At 38.6% G+C, this 17,327-nt stretch overlaps 1 protein-coding gene across 7 annotated transcripts in view; it reads left to right on the top strand.

Moving 5' to 3' along the window:
- The first annotated feature begins 317 nt into the window (after positions 1-317).
- The window catches only part of RBM41 (RNA binding motif protein 41), a 75,600-nt gene continuing 58,590 nt past the window's right edge, over positions 318-17,327 (top strand). For 4 of the 7 annotated variants that reach the window (XM_070784121.1, XM_070784123.1, XM_070784120.1 and 1 more), the window contains exons 1-5: positions 318-395; positions 3,616-3,732; positions 4,294-4,486; positions 4,958-5,162; positions 7,023-7,094. In XM_070784121.1, coding sequence (XP_070640222.1) covers positions 388-395; positions 3,616-3,732; positions 4,294-4,486; positions 4,958-5,162; positions 7,023-7,094 — 595 coding nt within the window. In that variant the 5' untranslated portion in view covers positions 318-387. Of the gene's footprint in view, positions 396-951; positions 1,073-3,615; positions 3,733-4,293; positions 4,487-4,957; positions 5,163-7,022; positions 7,095-17,327 lie in introns of those variants that run through there. The other 3 variants (XM_070784124.1, XM_070784122.1, XM_070784125.1) reach the window with 2 other exon arrangements.

Below are 17,327 nucleotides of genomic sequence, written 5' to 3'. Positions count from 1 at the left end.
TGGAAATAGCAAGTAGGCAGAATGTGGGATAAGAAGTCCTTGAAAGCAGAAGCAGGGTTGATATGGACACGTTCGAGGAAAATTAGAAGGGCCGGGATCTGGTGATACTGGATGAGAGAGTTAAGAAGTCAAAGGCGACTCCTAGGTTTATGAGCTGGATATTTTGGGTGTTATATTTAACCTATTCGAGAAATCCAAGAGAAATATTCGGGCAATTTACAATATACCGGTTGCTCAGTACGGGCTTTCGATTTCTAGCTCCGCAAGACTACAATTCCCAGAGCACCACGCTCCACCACAAACCCCTTCGAGTCGGCCGCGCAGAGTTCTGGGACTTGAAGTCCGCGGCCTGTTTTACCCAAGTTAGATCTAGGGGCCTTTGGAAACATGAAGAGGTAAGGGATTGTCTGAGAACAGACGGCGAAGGGCGCTCTGTTCTACCTTTTGACTTTTCAAATGGCTTTTGTTACTTTGGGTTTGGGGTATGTCACGTTCTGAGCATAGGTTTTCGTGTGAGCGGGAAGACAGAGGAGGAGGGAAAAGGGGAGACGGGCTGGACAGGCCTGTAAGGCGAAGTTCAGGAAGGGCCGCCGCCGCTGCCGGTCCCCGTAGGGTTGCCCTCCTGGCACAGGCACCTAGGCAGCGGCGCTGGCCCCGGGACAGATGCTATGGCTCCTTTATGTTTCAGACCGACCCACTCAGGTAAAAGGGTCTTGATCGATTGATGAAACCAGTCTGTGCCGTAGAAACCCGGGCCAGATCCTTCCTGTCCCGCCCGACCTCCTCTCCCTCCTCAGAAATGGGCTCAAGGTGGGCGCGTTTATGTGCAGTGTTTGTGTTTATAGCGGATTTTTTCGGGCTCAGAGACTGTTTAGTACTTTCAGACCTGAAAGTAAGCAAGTGATACTTTGTTTCTACAAATTTGGAAGCAAAGTAACAAACCCGTATCCATCTATTGTAAGAAAAGAAAGGCACCGCTGCGAGCAGTTCCCCCTACCGGTTCTGCAGGAAATGGCAGCTTTAACGTGGCTGATCTTTGTTGGAAGCCTGCGCTGGCAATCGAGTACTGACGGTACACGAAACCTTTTTTAAGACTCCTTATCAAATTAGTTTTGTATTCATTCTGCAAGTAGAATAATCACTGGAATAAGGCGGTGCATTTAAATTCTTACAGGTATGATGCTGTCCTGCACCGTTAGTTTCTGCATCTTAAAAAAGTAGTTTCTGATTTTCCCTGCTTCAAAATGCCTTTAAAATTTTGTTTATAATATCTCTCATACATGCAAAATTATGAATATATACAGGTTAAAAAATAATAATAGAGTCGTCCTCACTACAATAGAACATTACCAGTATCAGAAGTCTGCTTGTGTGCTCCTGAGTGTTTCTCTTCCCTCCCTGAGAGGATCACTATCCAGTATTTTGCCTTAATCAGTTCTTTGCTTTTTTTCTTTTTAAATAGTTTTGCCACATATGAATTTATATCTAAACAAAATGTCGCTAGTGTTATTCCATTTTCAGCTCTATATAGACACATATTGTATGAATTTTTCTGGCACTATTTTCACTGTACATTTCTTTTTGAAATTTATGTGTGCTGATGTATTTAGCTATGATTTATTCATTTCAAAGCAACTTCAAATTTAGCAAGAACTTTCAGAATTCTAAATAATAAGGAAATATTAAGATACTTGAAAGGAATTTTTTAAAACCCTGGGCCTATGGATCTTAAAGTTGTTATAAGTCTTTCTAGAGTGTGGGAATTTTCTTTATAACTATGAGAGATATATCTTCTGTTGCTGCTAAGTCACTTCAGTCGTGTCCAACTCTGTGCGACCCCATAGATGGCAGCTCACCAGGCTCCCCCCTCCCTGAGATTCTCCAGGCAAGAACACTGGAGTGGGTTGCCATTTCCTTCTCCAATGCATGAAAGGGAAAAGTGAAAGTGAAGTCGCTCAGTCCTGTCTGACTCTTAGCGACCCCATGGACTGCAGCCTACCAGGCTCCTCCATCCATGGGATCTTCCAGGCAAGAGTACTGGAGTGGGGTGCCATTGCCTTCTCTGATACATCTTCTAGGTCTCATCATAAACCCAATAGTAAAGGGCTAAGAAATGTATTTAGTATTTATTTTCCTCATCGAGTTAACTCACTTTGCTTTTTTCTTTTAAAATCTGTTCTTGCACACTTAAATGGTCCTGCTATTTCTTTATGCTCAGAGTTTTTCGTTATTTAGCATTACCTAGATATCCACACAGTAGTGCTTAAGCTATAAAATGTTATGATCCCCTTCACCTTTGCTTCTATACTCTATCTTTTGGAGATCTCCTCTCTCACAGCTCCAGATCCTGACAATACAGATGACTCAAGATTTCCATGCGCAGCCTCAGACTCTCATCTATACAACACTTCTTCTCTCTCTCACTTTCCTTCTAGCCAATATCACCTTCTGTCACCTCAGGCTCAGTATGTCTTTGAAGCATTCCTGATACTTCATGCTGGTATTTCAATTGTAATAGTTAGTTGACTCAACATGGCTAAAAGAAGAATGACTTCCCTTTCCCAAACCATTTACTCCATTTGGAACTTCCTCTTTAGTTCATTGGTCCCATCGCTCAGTTACACAGCTTGAAATTTGGGGTTATTTTTCATTTCTTCCTTACCCCTATGTTCAAAAGGCCTTTCTCATTTAAGCCTTCCTTTCTATTGTCACTATTAGCACTCCACTTTGAACTTTCATCACCTCATGTTTGATAAATTATATAGTTTCCTAACTAGTTCTTCTGGTTTTGTTCTTACTAATTCATAAGGCTTATTATAACCACATTCGTTTTCCTAAACCATCGCTTGTACCATGTCACTTAACTGCCTAATAAATTGCCTTCTAATACCTGTCCATTAAGTTTGAGACCTCTTAGTTGGTGTATTTAAGGCCATTCACAGTCTAACTATCCCTCCAACATGATCTCCCAAGGTTGCCATACATGAATGCCAGATAAATTAAATTTCTTATTATCCCCCAGAACATACTTCTGTCTCTTCATGCTCTCTCTCCCTGTTCTTTCCTTCATCACACAGAGTCCTTCAAATGCCAGTGTAAGAATTACCTTTCCAAAGTCTTCATTTACTACCTTGCCTCCCAGTTATTTCTTCTGTGAACTCCTACTGATTTGGCATATGCTTCTTTATATCGTTCTTCTCTTCTTTCTTTCTCTTTATATCGTTCTTCTCTTCTTTCTTTCTCTCTCCTCTCTCTGTCAGTCTCTCCCTGTGCTTTTCATTCTCCCTCCCTCCCTCCTTCCTGCTCTGCCCTCACCCCAGGCACCTGTATACAACACATCCATATCTATTACTTTTCCCTAAATAAATTGCAGGCTTCTTAATGAGAGGGACTGTGTCTTGTGTATCTTTGACTCCATCAGTACCCAGCAGAGTGCATTCATTGTGTATAAACAGGTACTTAGTTAATGTTTGTGGAATGAGTGATAAAGGGCAACAAATAGAGAAGTATCTTTGAACAAATGGGATCACTAATGGTAGATAATATAGCTAAAGAATATATTTTGAGATTCAGTGTCACTTCTACTTTCTGTATATATCCTTGTATCTATTCCAGGGTAAATAGCTGTGTCAAGAGTGATGAGCATGTCCTGGAGGAGCTGGAAACAGAAGGGGAGAGGCAGCTGAAAAGCCTCCTTCAGCATCAACTGGATACCTCTGTCTCCATTGAGGAGTAGGTATTGATTTTGCAAAAAGAGTATCATAGACCCTCAGCTCCAGGTGACAGATAGCTCTTCAAGTCTGGGTGGAAGACTGCTCTCTCACCCCCCCTTTCCTTGACAGATTTCTACTGATTAGTCAGGGTTTTACTTCTGTGTCTCTTCTAGGAAGCCTTCCATATCCTACTCTGTCTGGGCTGAGTACCATTCCTGTGTCTTCCTTTAACATTCATAGTACTTATAATCCAGTAGTGTTATTGCCTGCTTACTTGCCTCTCTTCTACAGTTCCTTGCACAAAGCAGAAACTGTTGTCTTTTTTACTGTTAAATCCTCAGTACCTGGCACAGTGTCTGATGCATAGTAAGTGCTCAGTAAATAAATATTTGATTCAGTCATTTGTTAGTCGCGGACTACTGGTGGAATTCCATATCATTGTAGTAGTGCTTTAACCTAGAAATAGGATGTAGGAGAGAAATTGCCCCTGAGTTTCATTGTGCCTTCTAATGGCAAGCCCCATTTCTGTGCATTGTGGTAACTTGAAGATGTTCTTACTCTCTTCCTGCTTGTTTTGCAGATGTGTATCTAAGAAAGAGAGCTTTGCTCCTGGTACTATGTATAAGCCCTTTGGGAAGGAAGCAGCTGGGACTATGACTTTGTCCCAGTTCCAGACACTGCATGAGAAGGACCAGGAGACTGCTTCTCTCAGGGAACTGGGGCTTAATGAAACAGAAATCTTGATTTGGAAGAGCCATGTTTCAGGTGAAAAGGTGAGTGGGGCAATTTTTTTTTCTGGAGAATAAAAAGGACAATTTCTTCATTTGATACTGAGAACATTCTCATTTTGAGTTCTCAAAACACTGAGCTTGTATCTAAATCTTCTTTGGTTTTTAAGGTAAGGACCTTGGTAAAAGAGATGCTGCTCCTTGACTTTTTTTTTTTTAACAAATAGGATTTTATTTTTTTAATTTTATTTATTTTTGGCTGTACCATGTGGCTTATGGGATCTTAGTTCCACAACCAGGGATTGAACCTGTACCCTCAGTAGTAAAAGCACAGAATCCTAACCACTGGACCACCAGGGAATTCCTGCTCCTTGACTTCCTAGCTGACATATCTATAAATGACCATTTTGGCACCCTGATCATTTTCATTCTTGTTTAAGGCATCAGATTGTCACTTTCAGGGTGTGTCCTCTGTGATATACACCATCTCAGGCCGTCTCATTTCTCCAATTTCAGAGAGCGAGACTTAGGGCAACCCCTGAAGCAATACAGAACCGTCTTCAAGATATTGAGGAAAGGATCTCAGAGCGTCAGCGCATCCTTTGCCTGCCACAGAGATTTGCAAAGAGCAAACAGCTGACCCGGCGAGAAATGGAAATAGAAAATTCTTTATTTCAGGGAGCTGATCGTCACTCTTTCCTCAAGGCTCTTTATTACCAAGGTATGTGATCACCACTGACTTGATATACGCTTTCACTGGCAGAAAGATTTAACATCAGGGCCTTAACTATGAAGAGTTAGTGGAGGGAGTGGGGGAAAAATGAACTATTGCTACTCTTGAGGAATGTATATATAGTCCCACGAGAAAGACAAATACGTACCTAGTTAGTTGCAGTACACCCTGGAAATTGCTATTGTAGAGATGTAAATGATGCTGAGGGGACCTAAGACATAGAGCATCTAAGTCTAGTTGGGGGAGTCAGGAGTTTATATTTGTACTTGTACCAAGTCTTGATGGATCAACAGGCATTTGTCAGTAAATAGTGGGAAGAGGGTGTTTATGGATAGTAGGTGAGTAGGAACAAGATTGTGAAAGAACCTGGTGTGTCTAGGGAACAGTGAAAAGTTCATTGTGGCAGGACGTGTAGGATATGGTGAGGACTGGCAGAAGATGACACTGGAAAAGGTAGGTGAGGCTAGATTGTGAAGGGTCCTGAGGTGGAACTATAAATTAGCACAAAATATACAGATAAATGTGTGTCTTAGCCAGAAAGAGTGGATTTAACAGAGAAGTTTTGCTAGGCGCTATGGAAGGTATGCAGAAGTTTAAGAAATGACTTCTTGACTTTGTGCCAGTTGGAATCTAGTTGGAGAGAGAAGTGCACAGCATTTAGTAACAAGGCTAGATACAGTTGTTAAGTGCTGTAGGAGTTCAGAGAAGGGAAAGGTCACTGTGCATTGATGTGACTAAAGATGGCCTCTCAGAGGAGATAAGATTTAAATGTTCTTTTAATACTACCAAGTCTTCAGGAAGGAGAGGGAGGGGCATTTCACTTGTAGCAGATGTCATGAACTAAGTCATGTTTGGAGGTATTGTGAGAGACAAAGTTAAAAAGATAGCTAAAATTTTTGAACTTTATTTGGCAAGTAGTATAGATCTACATGGAGTTAGTTATTCAGTTAGTCATCTTGGGTATAGTTAAGGTCTTTGAACCAGGAGTAACATAATAAAAGCAGTGTCTGAACTTGATGAATCTGGTGGCCAGTAAATCAAATACATGAGCGGGAGAACTGGAAGCAGGGAAAACAATTTAGGAGTAATCACGGTCATTTCTTCAGGAAGAGCTGCACTAGGATGATGACAAAGAAATTGGAAAGAGAAGTAGGTATGGTTATAAGAGACATTACAAAAGAACAATTGGTAAAACTTGTTGACTGAGAATGAAGGTTAGTGGAGATCCTGTGTCAAAGATATCCCAGGTGTTTCAAGGCTGTGTGACTTAACAGTTGGCAAAATTAAGAAAGCCTTTATGGGAAAATTTTGAGGAAAGATGATGAGTTTGATTTTAAACATGTTAAATTTTTGAGACTGCAGGATCATCCAGTGCAGATATTGAGGAGGCTGATGGAAATGTAGCAGTGAAACTCCAGGGAGAGGGCAGAACTAGATCCATAGAATCAGGACTCCTCTATGCTTAGACAATAAAGTCAATAGAATGAGTGGTTTGTTAGAGAGAGAGACCATAGACATGGAAGAGCAGTGGTGAAGGAAGGAATGAAGAAACAGCTTTTGTGGAGAGACACTATAGCTTGCTGATCAAGAACATGGGCTGTGGAGACAGACTGCTGGGAACATCCTGGCTCCCCCACTTACTATCTAAAGATGTGGGGCAAGTTACCATACTGTGCTTGATTTCCTTCAAGAGAATATTAATAGTAGCTGTATTGTAGGGTTGTTAGGATTAAGAGAGGTAATACATGTAAATCACTTAAAGCAGTACATGGTATTTGGGGTGGGTGGGTAGTGTATGAATCTGTTCTGTTTCCTATCTTTGAAACTCCTTGCTTTACACCTTCACAGCATACCACAAAAAGACAAGTGCAGACAAGTACATGACCTCAATGAAGAGGAAGATAAAATTAGGCACAAAAGGCAAGTCGAGAGTTTTCTTACAGTGTTAGATTTAGGAATGTAACCTAGGGTCCCAGACTTCTAAGTTGAGTTCTTATTTAATTTCATATTCAGTATATGACAATGTTTGTAGGACATGATCCACAGGGAGCATATAATCCTGATACAGAATATTAAAGAGGAGTTAGAAGTTTAAAGCTTTAACATTTAGTGTTGTTGATTTTTTTCTCTATACCTTTTAAGTTATTGTACCAGACATAAAATGACCTTAATGTCTTTTTGATCCTATTTCATAATCCTGAATATTTTTAATCAGTAAAGTATAACTATTGATGATGATATAGTAGCTAATATTTTACTTTATTTTTGAAATGAACTTACAATAAAATTGCCTGTTTATTTGGGGGGGAGGTGTGTGTACAATTCTGTGAATTGTAAATCATGTTAATCACATAGATTCATGTAATCACCACCACAATCAGGATAGAGAACAGCTCCATCACCCTCAAACTCCTTCATACTATCCATTGAAGTCACTCCCAATTCCACTCGTAATCTCTGGCAATCAATCACTGATCTATTCTCCATCACTGTGATTTTGTGTTTTAGAGAATGTCATACAAATAGAATCATACAAAATGTAATCTTTTGAGAGTGACTTCTTTCATGCAGTGTAGTGCTTTTGAGATTCATCCAAGTTGTGTGTATCAGTAGTTCATTTTTGCTGAGTAGCATTCCATTGTATGAATGTTCCAAAGTTTGTCTATCCACTCACCCATCAAGTGCATTTGGGCTGTTTCCAGGTTATGGTGATTATGAATAATACTGATATGAATATTCTTGTACAGGCTTTTGTGTGAACATGAAATTTTTATTTCTCTAAGGTAAATATCTAGGAGTGGGATTACTGGGTCATATGGTAAGTGTTTGTTTAACTTTATAAGAAACTGCCAAACCATTTTCAAGAGTGGCTGAATCATTTTACATTTTCACCAGCAATGTATGAGAGTTCCAATTGCTCTACATCTTTGTCAGCATTTGGTATTGTTGGTATTTATTTTAGTTATTCTAATAGCTGTGAAGTGGTATCTCATTGTAGTTTTAATTTGCATTTCCTTAATGGCTAATGATATAAAACATCTTTTCATATGCTTATGTGCCATCTTTATATCCTATTTGCTGAAGTGTCTGTTCAAATCTTTTGCTGTTTTTCATTTAGTTGTTTATTTTTTCCTGTTGACTTTTGAGAGTTCTTTATACAGTCAAACACAATTCTCTGTTGGATATATGATTTACAATATTTTATCCCAGTGTGCAGCTTGTCTTTTCATTCTCTTAACAGTGTCTTCTGCAGAGCAAACTTTCTTTTATTGTGGTAAAATATACCTAACATAAAATTGACCATTCTAACTATTTTTTAAGTGTACAGTTCTGTGGCATTAAGTATATTCACATTGTTCTGCAGCCATCATCGCCATCCATCTCCAGAACTTGTTCATCTTCCCAAACTGAAACTCTGTACCCATTAAACACTAACTCCCCATTCTCCCCTTGCCTTACCTTCTACCAACCACCATTCTGCTCTCTCTCTCTATGAATTTGAATATTCTAGGTACCTCATGTAAACAGAATCATAGTTTTTGTCTTTTTGTGTCTGGCTTATTTCACTTAGCATCCATATTGTAGCATGTATCAGGATTTCCTCCCTTTTTAAGGCTAAATAATATTTTATTGTATGTATCTAGTACATTTTGTTAATCTCTTCATCTGTCAATGGACACTTATGTAATGTCTGTCTTTTCGCTATTGTGAATAATGCTGCTATGAATCTGGATGTACAACAGTCTGTTCCGGTCCCTGCTTTCATTCTTTTGAATATGTTAAGTGGAATTTCTGGATTATATGGTAATTCTATGTTTAATCTTTTGAGAAACCACCATACTGTTTGCCATAGAGACTATACTGTTTTAAATTCATACCAGCAATGTACAAGGATGTCTTTTGCCCGTTTTTAAATGGGTTGTTTGTTGTTAAGTTGCAGGAGTTCTTTATGTATTCTGGATATTACTCCCTTTTCAGATATGTGATTTGCAAATATTTTCTCCTATTCTATGGTTGCCTTCTTATTCTGTCAATAGTATCCTTTGATGCACAAAAGTTTTTATTTTTGATAAAGTCCAGTTTGTCTATTTTTTTGTTCCCTGTGCTTTTGTTGTTATATCCAGTAAATCTTGCCAAGTCTGATGTCATAAACTGTTTTTCCTATGTTATCTTCAAAAAGTTTTATAGTTTTGGCTCTTATGTTTAGGTCTTTGATCCATTTTGAGTTAACTTCATATATAAGGGGTCCAACTTCATTTTTTGCATGTTTGATATCCAGCTTTTCCAGTACTACTTGTTGAAATGACTGTCTTTCCTCATTGAATGGTCTTGGCACACTCTCTGAAAATCATTTGAGTGTAAATGAAAGAGTATATTTCCAGACTCTCCATTCTATTCCATTGATATACATGTCTGTCTTTATGTTAGTACCACACTTTTTAAACTACTATAGATTTGTTGTAAACTTTGAAATCAGAAAGTATGAGACCTCCAACTTTGCTCTTCTTTTTCAAAATTGTTTTCATTGTTTGAGTCCCTTGAGATTCCATATGAATTTTAGGATAGATTTTTTTATTTCCTTTTTTTCTGCCATGCCACATGGTTTGTGGGATCTTAGTTCCCTTACCTGGAGAAGGCAATGGCACCCCACTCCAGTACTCTTGCCTGGAAGATCCCATGGACGGAGGAGCCTGGTGGGCTGCAGTCCCTGGGGTCGCGAAGAGTCGGACACGATTGAGCGACTTCACTTTCACTTTTCACTTTCATGCATTGGAGAAGGAAATGGCAACCCACTCCAGTGTTCCTGCCTGGAGAATCCCAGGGACGGGGGAGCCTGGTGGGCTGCCATCTATGGGGTCGCACAGAGTCGGACACTATTGAAGCGACTTAGCAGCAGCAGTTCCCTTACCAGGGATCAAACCCAGGCCCACAGCAGGGAAAGCACCGAGTCTTTAACCACTGCACTGCCAGAGAATTCCCAGATTTTTCTATTTCTGCAAAAAACATCATTGAGATTTTGATAGTATTGCTTTGAATTTGTATATCACTTTGGGTGGTACTGACAACAATGCTAAATCTTCAATCCATGAACACAGAATGTCTTTGTATTTGTTTATGTCTTTTAGCAAAATTTTGTAGTTTTCTGTATGCAAATTTTTTGCTTCAGAGCAAATATTTTAAATTTTGATACAGTCCAGTTTATCCATTTTTTCTTTAATGTATTGTGCTTTATTATGTCTAAAAACACTAGATTTTATGAAAAAGGTTTATTCCTTTATTTTCTTCTAACAGTTTTATAATTGTATATCTTACATTTAAGTCTATGATCCACTTTGACTTAATGTTTATATAAGGTGTGAGGTTTATGTTAAGGTTCACTTTTTTGCTTATGAATATCTGATTATCCAGTACTAATTGTTGAAAAGAGTGTTCTTTCTCCATTTACTTGTCTTTGCATTTTTGTCAGAAATCTATTGGCCATTATTTGTCTTAATAATTAACATCATAGTTAATGGTGAAAAGATTGAAATTGTCCTTCCAATACCAAGAATAAGACAAGGATGTCCACTCTCACCACTTCTGTTTACAGTGAAATGAAATTAGAAATCAATAATAGATGGACAGAGGAAATTTACAAATATGTGGAAATTATTTAACACTCTACCAAATAACCAAGGATCAAAAAGAAGCTGCAAGGGACATTAGAAAGTACTTTGAGATGAATGAAAACAAAATATACAAAAACTTCAGGAATGCAGTAGAAGAGGTACTCAAGGGGCTTTTTAAAGCTGTAAATGCCAATATTAATAAAGAGGAAAAACCTCAAATTTATAACCAAAACTTCCACCTCAAGAAACTACAAAAAATTGTCCAAACCCTTTGGATATATGATACCAAGAGTAAATGGTAAACTATAGACTTGGAGTAATTATGATGTGTCAGTGTAGGCTCATCAGTTGTAACAAATGTCCCACTCTGGTGGGAGGTAATGAGGGAGACTAAGCATGTGTGGGGTCTGGGGAATAGGTGGGAAATCTCTGTAACTTCCCCTCAATTTTGCTGTGAAGCTCTAAAAAAATTGAAGTTTAATGAAAAAAGCTACAAAAAGAAGGCAAATAAACCCATATCTAACTTAAGGAAAGAAAGAAAGATTAGAGCAAAAATAAATGAAAAATGAATAAAAAATAGAGAAAATCAAGAAAACCAAAAGTTGGCTCAATGGAAAAGGCAATAGAATTCACAGTCCTTTAGCTAGAATTACCAAGGAAAAAAGACTCAAATTTCTTGTACTCTGCTTTACTTTCTTTTTTGCATAGAGTATCTTTTTCTGTCCTTTTACTTTCAACTTTTTAAAAAACCAAAGTGTCTCTTATAGACAGCAAATAGTTATTTAGAGCATGTTTTTCTTAAATCCCTGCTTCCAATTATGTAGAGTGTTAATTTATATTTAATGCATTTAAGTGGAGTCTGTTGATAAGGTAGGTTCTACATCTGCCATTTTGCTATTTATTTTTGATATGTCTGTATCTTTTTGTTACTCTATTACTCCATTTATTCCTTAATGTTAAATCAGCTTTTACAGTGTGTCATCTTAATTAACTTGTTGCTTCTTTTACTATTTTTGTTACTCTTTTAGTAATTTGCCCTGGGGATTATAATTAACACCTGAGCTTGAATAATTTTGTTTGTATTAGTGCCAACTTAATTTCAATAATGTTCAAAAACTGCATTCTTATTTACCTGTGTTCTGTCCTTCCTCCTTTGTACTATTATTGTCATACAAATGACATCTTTCTAAATTTTAAGCCTACCAACAGAGTTTTCTAATTATTGCTTTATGCGGTTATCTTTTATCTTTTAAGTCAGATGGACAACAACAAAAAAAAGAGCACAGGGATAAAAACGTTTATACTGTCTTTAATGTTTACCTATGTAGTCAACTTTGCTGGTGTCCTTTCTTTGGGTAAATCTGAGTTACTATTTAGTGCCCATTTATTTCAGTCTAAAAGACTCCGTGTAGTTTTTCTTACAGGGCAGATCATCTTGTAGTAAACTCTGTTTATCTTGGGATGTTTTAATTTCTCCTTTAGTTTTACATTATAGTTTTTTCCTGGACATTGAATTTTTGGTTGGCAGTCTTCTTCTTTTAGCAGATCAAATGTATCATCTCAACTGCCTTTTGGCCCCTTCTAATTTCTATTGAGACGTCAACTATTAATCTCAGGACCCCTTGTCCATGGTGAGCCTCTTCTTACTGCTTTCAAGATCTGTTCTTCATCTTCTACTTTTGACAGTTTGACTACTTGTTTAAGTGTCTCTTTGGACAGACTTCACATAGGTATCTTCGAATTCATCCTTCTTGTAGTCTGTTGAAGTTCCATGATGTATGGATTAGTGTTTTTCATCAATTTGGGGAAGCTTTTGACCATTAACTCTTCAAATATTCTTTTTGTTTCTTCTTCTTCTGAGAGTCCATTATGCATGTGTTGGTATGCTTGCTTGTCTCCCATAGGTTCCCAAGACTGCATTGTCTTCTTCTTTACTCTTTTTTCTTTCTGCTCCTAAACTTTAGTGAGCTTCCTCAGATTATGTAGTTGACATATCTTCAGGTTTGATGATTCTGCTGTCAATTCACATCTCCTGTTGAGCCCCTCTAGTGTATTTTTCATCTCAGTTATTATACTGCTTGAAAATTTCTATTTGATTCTTTATTATAATTTCTATCTTTTATTTTTATTCTCTATTTGGTAAGATATTCTGAAACATTCTTTAGTTCTTTATACGTGGTTTCCTTTGTTTGAATAACTTATAATAACGATTTAAAGTTGTTTTTTTTTTGTTTTTTTTTTTCTGAGAAGCCCAATGTGACTCCTCAGGAGAGTTTCTATCAACTGTTTCTTTTTTCTGTGTATGGATCATACTTTCTCGGTTTTAAGGTGGGGGGTTGTTTTTTTTTTTTTTTCCAATGCCTTTGTCATCTGAGGCTGTTATAACAAAGTACCAAACTGGGTGACTTATAATCAACAGAGATGTATTTCTCACAGTTCTGGAGGCTGGAAATCTAGGATCAGGGTTCCAGCATGGTCTAGTTCCAATAAGAACCCTCTTATGGGTTTCAGACTGCTGAATTCTTACTGGATCCTCACCTGGTAGATAGCAGAGAGAAGAAGCAGGCTCTCTGATGACTATAAGGGCATTGATCCCATACATGAGGGCTCCACTCTTAGGACCTTATCCAATCCTAATTACTACTCAAGCATCCCCACTTCCTATTACTATCATATTGAAGGGTGGGGATTCAACATATGAATTCGGGGGTGGGGGCACAAATATTCAGTCCCTTACAGTCTTATAATTTTATTGTTGAAGATTAGACATTTAAAATAATATTATGTAACAACTCTGAAAAGTCAATCAACCCCTCCCCACCCAGGGTTTGTTGGTTGCTATTTGTTTGTTTAGTGATGTTCCTGGACCAATTCTGTCAAATTTAATTCTTTGTCATGTAAAGTCACTGAAGTCTCTATCCACTTAGCATGCTGCTGCTAAGTCACTTCAGTCGTGTCCAACTTTGTGCAACCCCATAAACGGCAGCCCACCAGGCTCCCCCTTCCCTGGGATTCTCCAGGCAAGAACACTGGAGTGGATTGCCATTTACTTCTCCAATGCATGAAAGTGAAAAGTGAAAGTGAAGTCGCTCAGTCGTGTCCGACCCTCAGTGACCCCATGGATGGCAGCCTTCCAGGCTCCTCCGTCCATGGGATTTTCTAGGCAAGAGTACTGGAGTGGGGTGCCATTGCCTTCTCCAGTTAGCATAGTAAGCCACTAATGATTGGAGAGTTTTTCTTAAATGTCTTAAATCAAAAAGTATATGAGCCTTTATCAAGGGGCTCTGTGTGAGTGTGTTAGGTTACTCTTTCAGTGTTCAGGGAAGCAGTTTGCAACTCTGTCTTAGACTTCACTTCCCGCTTATGCTGAGCCTCAAGATCAGTTAGAAGTGAGAGATTAGGGACTTCTGAGGGCCTCACTTTCCTTGGCATACACTTACACATGCACATGTATCTCATTGTGACTTTGATTTGCATTTCCCTGATGATTAGTGATGGTGAGCACCTTTTCATGTTACCTGTACAAATGTTGGCCATTTGTATATCTGCTGTGGAGAAATGTCTATTCAAATACTTTGTCCTTTTTTTAATCAGGTTTTATTTTTATGCCATTGAGTTGTAGGTATTTCCTATACGTTTTGGATATTAACCCCTTAACAGATATGTTGGAGAAGGCAATGGCACCCCACTCCAGTACTCTTGCCTGGAAAATCCCATGGATGGAGGAGCCTGGTAGGCTGCAGTCCATGGGGTTGCTAGGATTTGGACACGACTGAGCGACTTCACTTTCACTTTTCCCTTTCATGCATTGGAGAAGGAAATGGCAACCCACTCCAGTGTTCTTGCCTGGAGAATCCCAGGACAGCAGAGCTTGGTGGGCTGCCATCTATGGGGTCACACAGAGTCGGACACGACTGAAGCAACTTAGCAGTAACAGCAACAGATATGTAGTTTGCAAATACAGTTGACTCTCGAACAACATAGGGGTTGGGGGCACTGACACTCCAAGTAATCAAAAATCCATGTATGACTTTATAATCAGCATTCTATATCCATGGTTTCACATCTATAGGTTAAATCAACCACAAATCTTATAGTACTATAGTGTATATTTACTGCAAAAAAAAAATCTGCATTAAGTGGACCTGTACAGTTCAAACTGGTGTTGTTCAAGAGTCTACTATATATTCTCCCATTCTATAAGTTTCCTTTTTACTCTATTCTTTCTTTTGCTATGATAAAGCTTTTTAGTTTGATGTATTCCCACTTCTCTATTTTTGCTTTCATTACCTATGTTTTGGAGGTTATAGCCAATAACATTGCCAACACTAATGTCAAGAGGGTTTCTCCCTATGTTTTCAATAGGAGTTTTAGAATTCAGGTCTTATGTTTAAGTTTTTAATCCATTTTGAATTGAGTTTTGTGAAAGGCATAAGATAAGGGTACAGTTTCACTTTTTTGCATGTGGATATAGACTTCCCTTGTGGCTCAGACGGTTAAGCGTCTGTCTACAATGTGGGAGACCTGGGTTCGATCCCTGGGTCGGGAAGATCCCCTGGAGAAGGAAATGGCAATCCACTCCAGTACTATTGCCTGGAAAATCCCATGGACAGAGGAGCCTCGTAGGCTACAGTCCATGGGGTCACAAAGAGTTAGACACAACTGAGCGACTTCACTTTCACTTTCGTATACTTTTCCCAGCACCATTTGTTGAAGAGACTATCCTTTCCTGATTATGTATTCCTGGCACCCTTGTCAAACATCAGTTGACTATACATGTGTAGTTTAATTCTGGGCTCTCTATTCTTTTCCACTGGTTCACATATCTGTCTTTAAGCCACTACCATATTGTTTCAGTTGCTATAGCTTTGTAATCTATTTTGAAATCAGTGTGATCCTTATTCCCTATGTTTCCTTTTAAGTTTTGTTTGTTTGTCAGCCTTCTCTTAGCTCTAGCTGGTAATGCCACTCAAGTAGCTGCAGGGTTAAAAAAGCTCCATTGATCGCTCTTGACATGATCTAGGTATGAACCAAGTCAAAGACAAACCCTCAGAATGTAGCTTTTCAGTTCAATTCAGTCGCTCAGTCATGTTCAGCTCTTTATGACCCCATGGACTGCAGCACACCAGGCTTCCCTGTCCATCACCAACTCCCGGAGCTTGCTCAAATTCATGTCCATCAAGTTGGTGATGCTATCCAACCATCTCATCCTCTGTCATCCCCTTCTCTTCCTGCCTTCAAACTCTCCCAGCATCAGGGTGTTTTTCAGTGAGTCAGTTCTTCGCATCAGGTGGCCAAAGTACTAGTGCTTCAGCTTCAGCAGCAGTCCTTCCAATGAATATTCAGGACTGATTTCCTTTAGGATTGACTGGTTTGATCTCCTTGCAATCCAAGGGACTCTCAAGAGTCTTCTCCAACACCACAGTTCAAAAGCATCAATTCTTTGGTGCTCAGCTTTCCTTATAGTCTAACTCTCACATCCATACATGACTACTAGAAAAACCATAGCTTTGACTAGATGCACCTTTGTTGGCAAAGTAATGTCTCTGCTTTTCACTATGCTGTCTAGGTTTGTCATAGCTTTTCTTCCAAGGAGTAAGCGTCTTAATTTCATGGCTGCAGTCACCATCTGCACTGATTTTGGAGCCCAAAAAAGTGAAGTCTCTCATTGTTTCCATGGTTTCCCCATCTATTTGTCATGAAGTGATGGGACCGGATGCCATGATCTTAGTTTTTGGAATGTTGAGTTTCAAGCCAGCTTTTTCACTCTCCTCTTTCACTTTCATCAAGAGGCTCTTTAGTTCCTCTTCACTTTCTGCCATAAGGGTAGTGTCATCTGCATATCTGAAGTTATTGATATTTCTCCTGGCAGTCCTGATTCCAGCTTGTGATTCATCCAGCCTGGCATTTCTCATGATGTACTCTGCATAAGAAGTTAAATAAGCAGGGTGATAATATACAGCCTTGATGTACTCCTTTGCCAATTTGGAACCAGTCTGTTGTTCCATGTCTGGTTCTAACTGTTGCTTCTTGACTTGCATACAGATTTCTTAGGAGGCAGGTAAGGTGGTCTGGTATTCCTCTCTTTAAGAATTTTATTGTAAAGTTAAAAAATAAAATAAATATAAAAAATAAAAAGAAACAGGTGAAATTAAAAAAAAAACAATTTTCCACAGTTTGTTGTGATCCACACAGTCAAAGGCCTTGATGTAGTCAATAAAGCAGAAGTAGAAGAAAATCAAATAGTGATGTTCTCTGAGAATGGAAGCTCTGGAACTGCTCTGCTTCCTTCAATGTAAGTTAGGCTAATGCTTTTCACAACTATCATAGTAGCTGCTGAAAAACTGGAGAGAGGGAAATGGGATTATGAAAAGTTAAAATGCAACAAATCTTACTATTCTTACTGCAACTCAGCTATTTTTCTTGAATACTGTTCCTCGTATTGTTATAAGGCTTAATTTAATTTCCAGACTTACCAAAAGTTTTATTTTGACTTTTCCCAGTGTTCTTTTTGCTTTTATGGAGCAGCAGATTTTCAGAGGTC

The sequence above is a fragment of the Bos indicus genome, chromosome X, assembly GCF_029378745.1.
Source record: "Bos indicus isolate NIAB-ARS_2022 breed Sahiwal x Tharparkar chromosome X, NIAB-ARS_B.indTharparkar_mat_pri_1.0, whole genome shotgun sequence".
NCBI classification, from domain to species: domain Eukaryota; kingdom Metazoa; phylum Chordata; class Mammalia; order Artiodactyla; family Bovidae; genus Bos; species Bos indicus.
The sequence above is the reverse complement of the archived record's forward strand: the minus strand, read 5'-3'. Positions and strand labels throughout refer to the sequence as shown.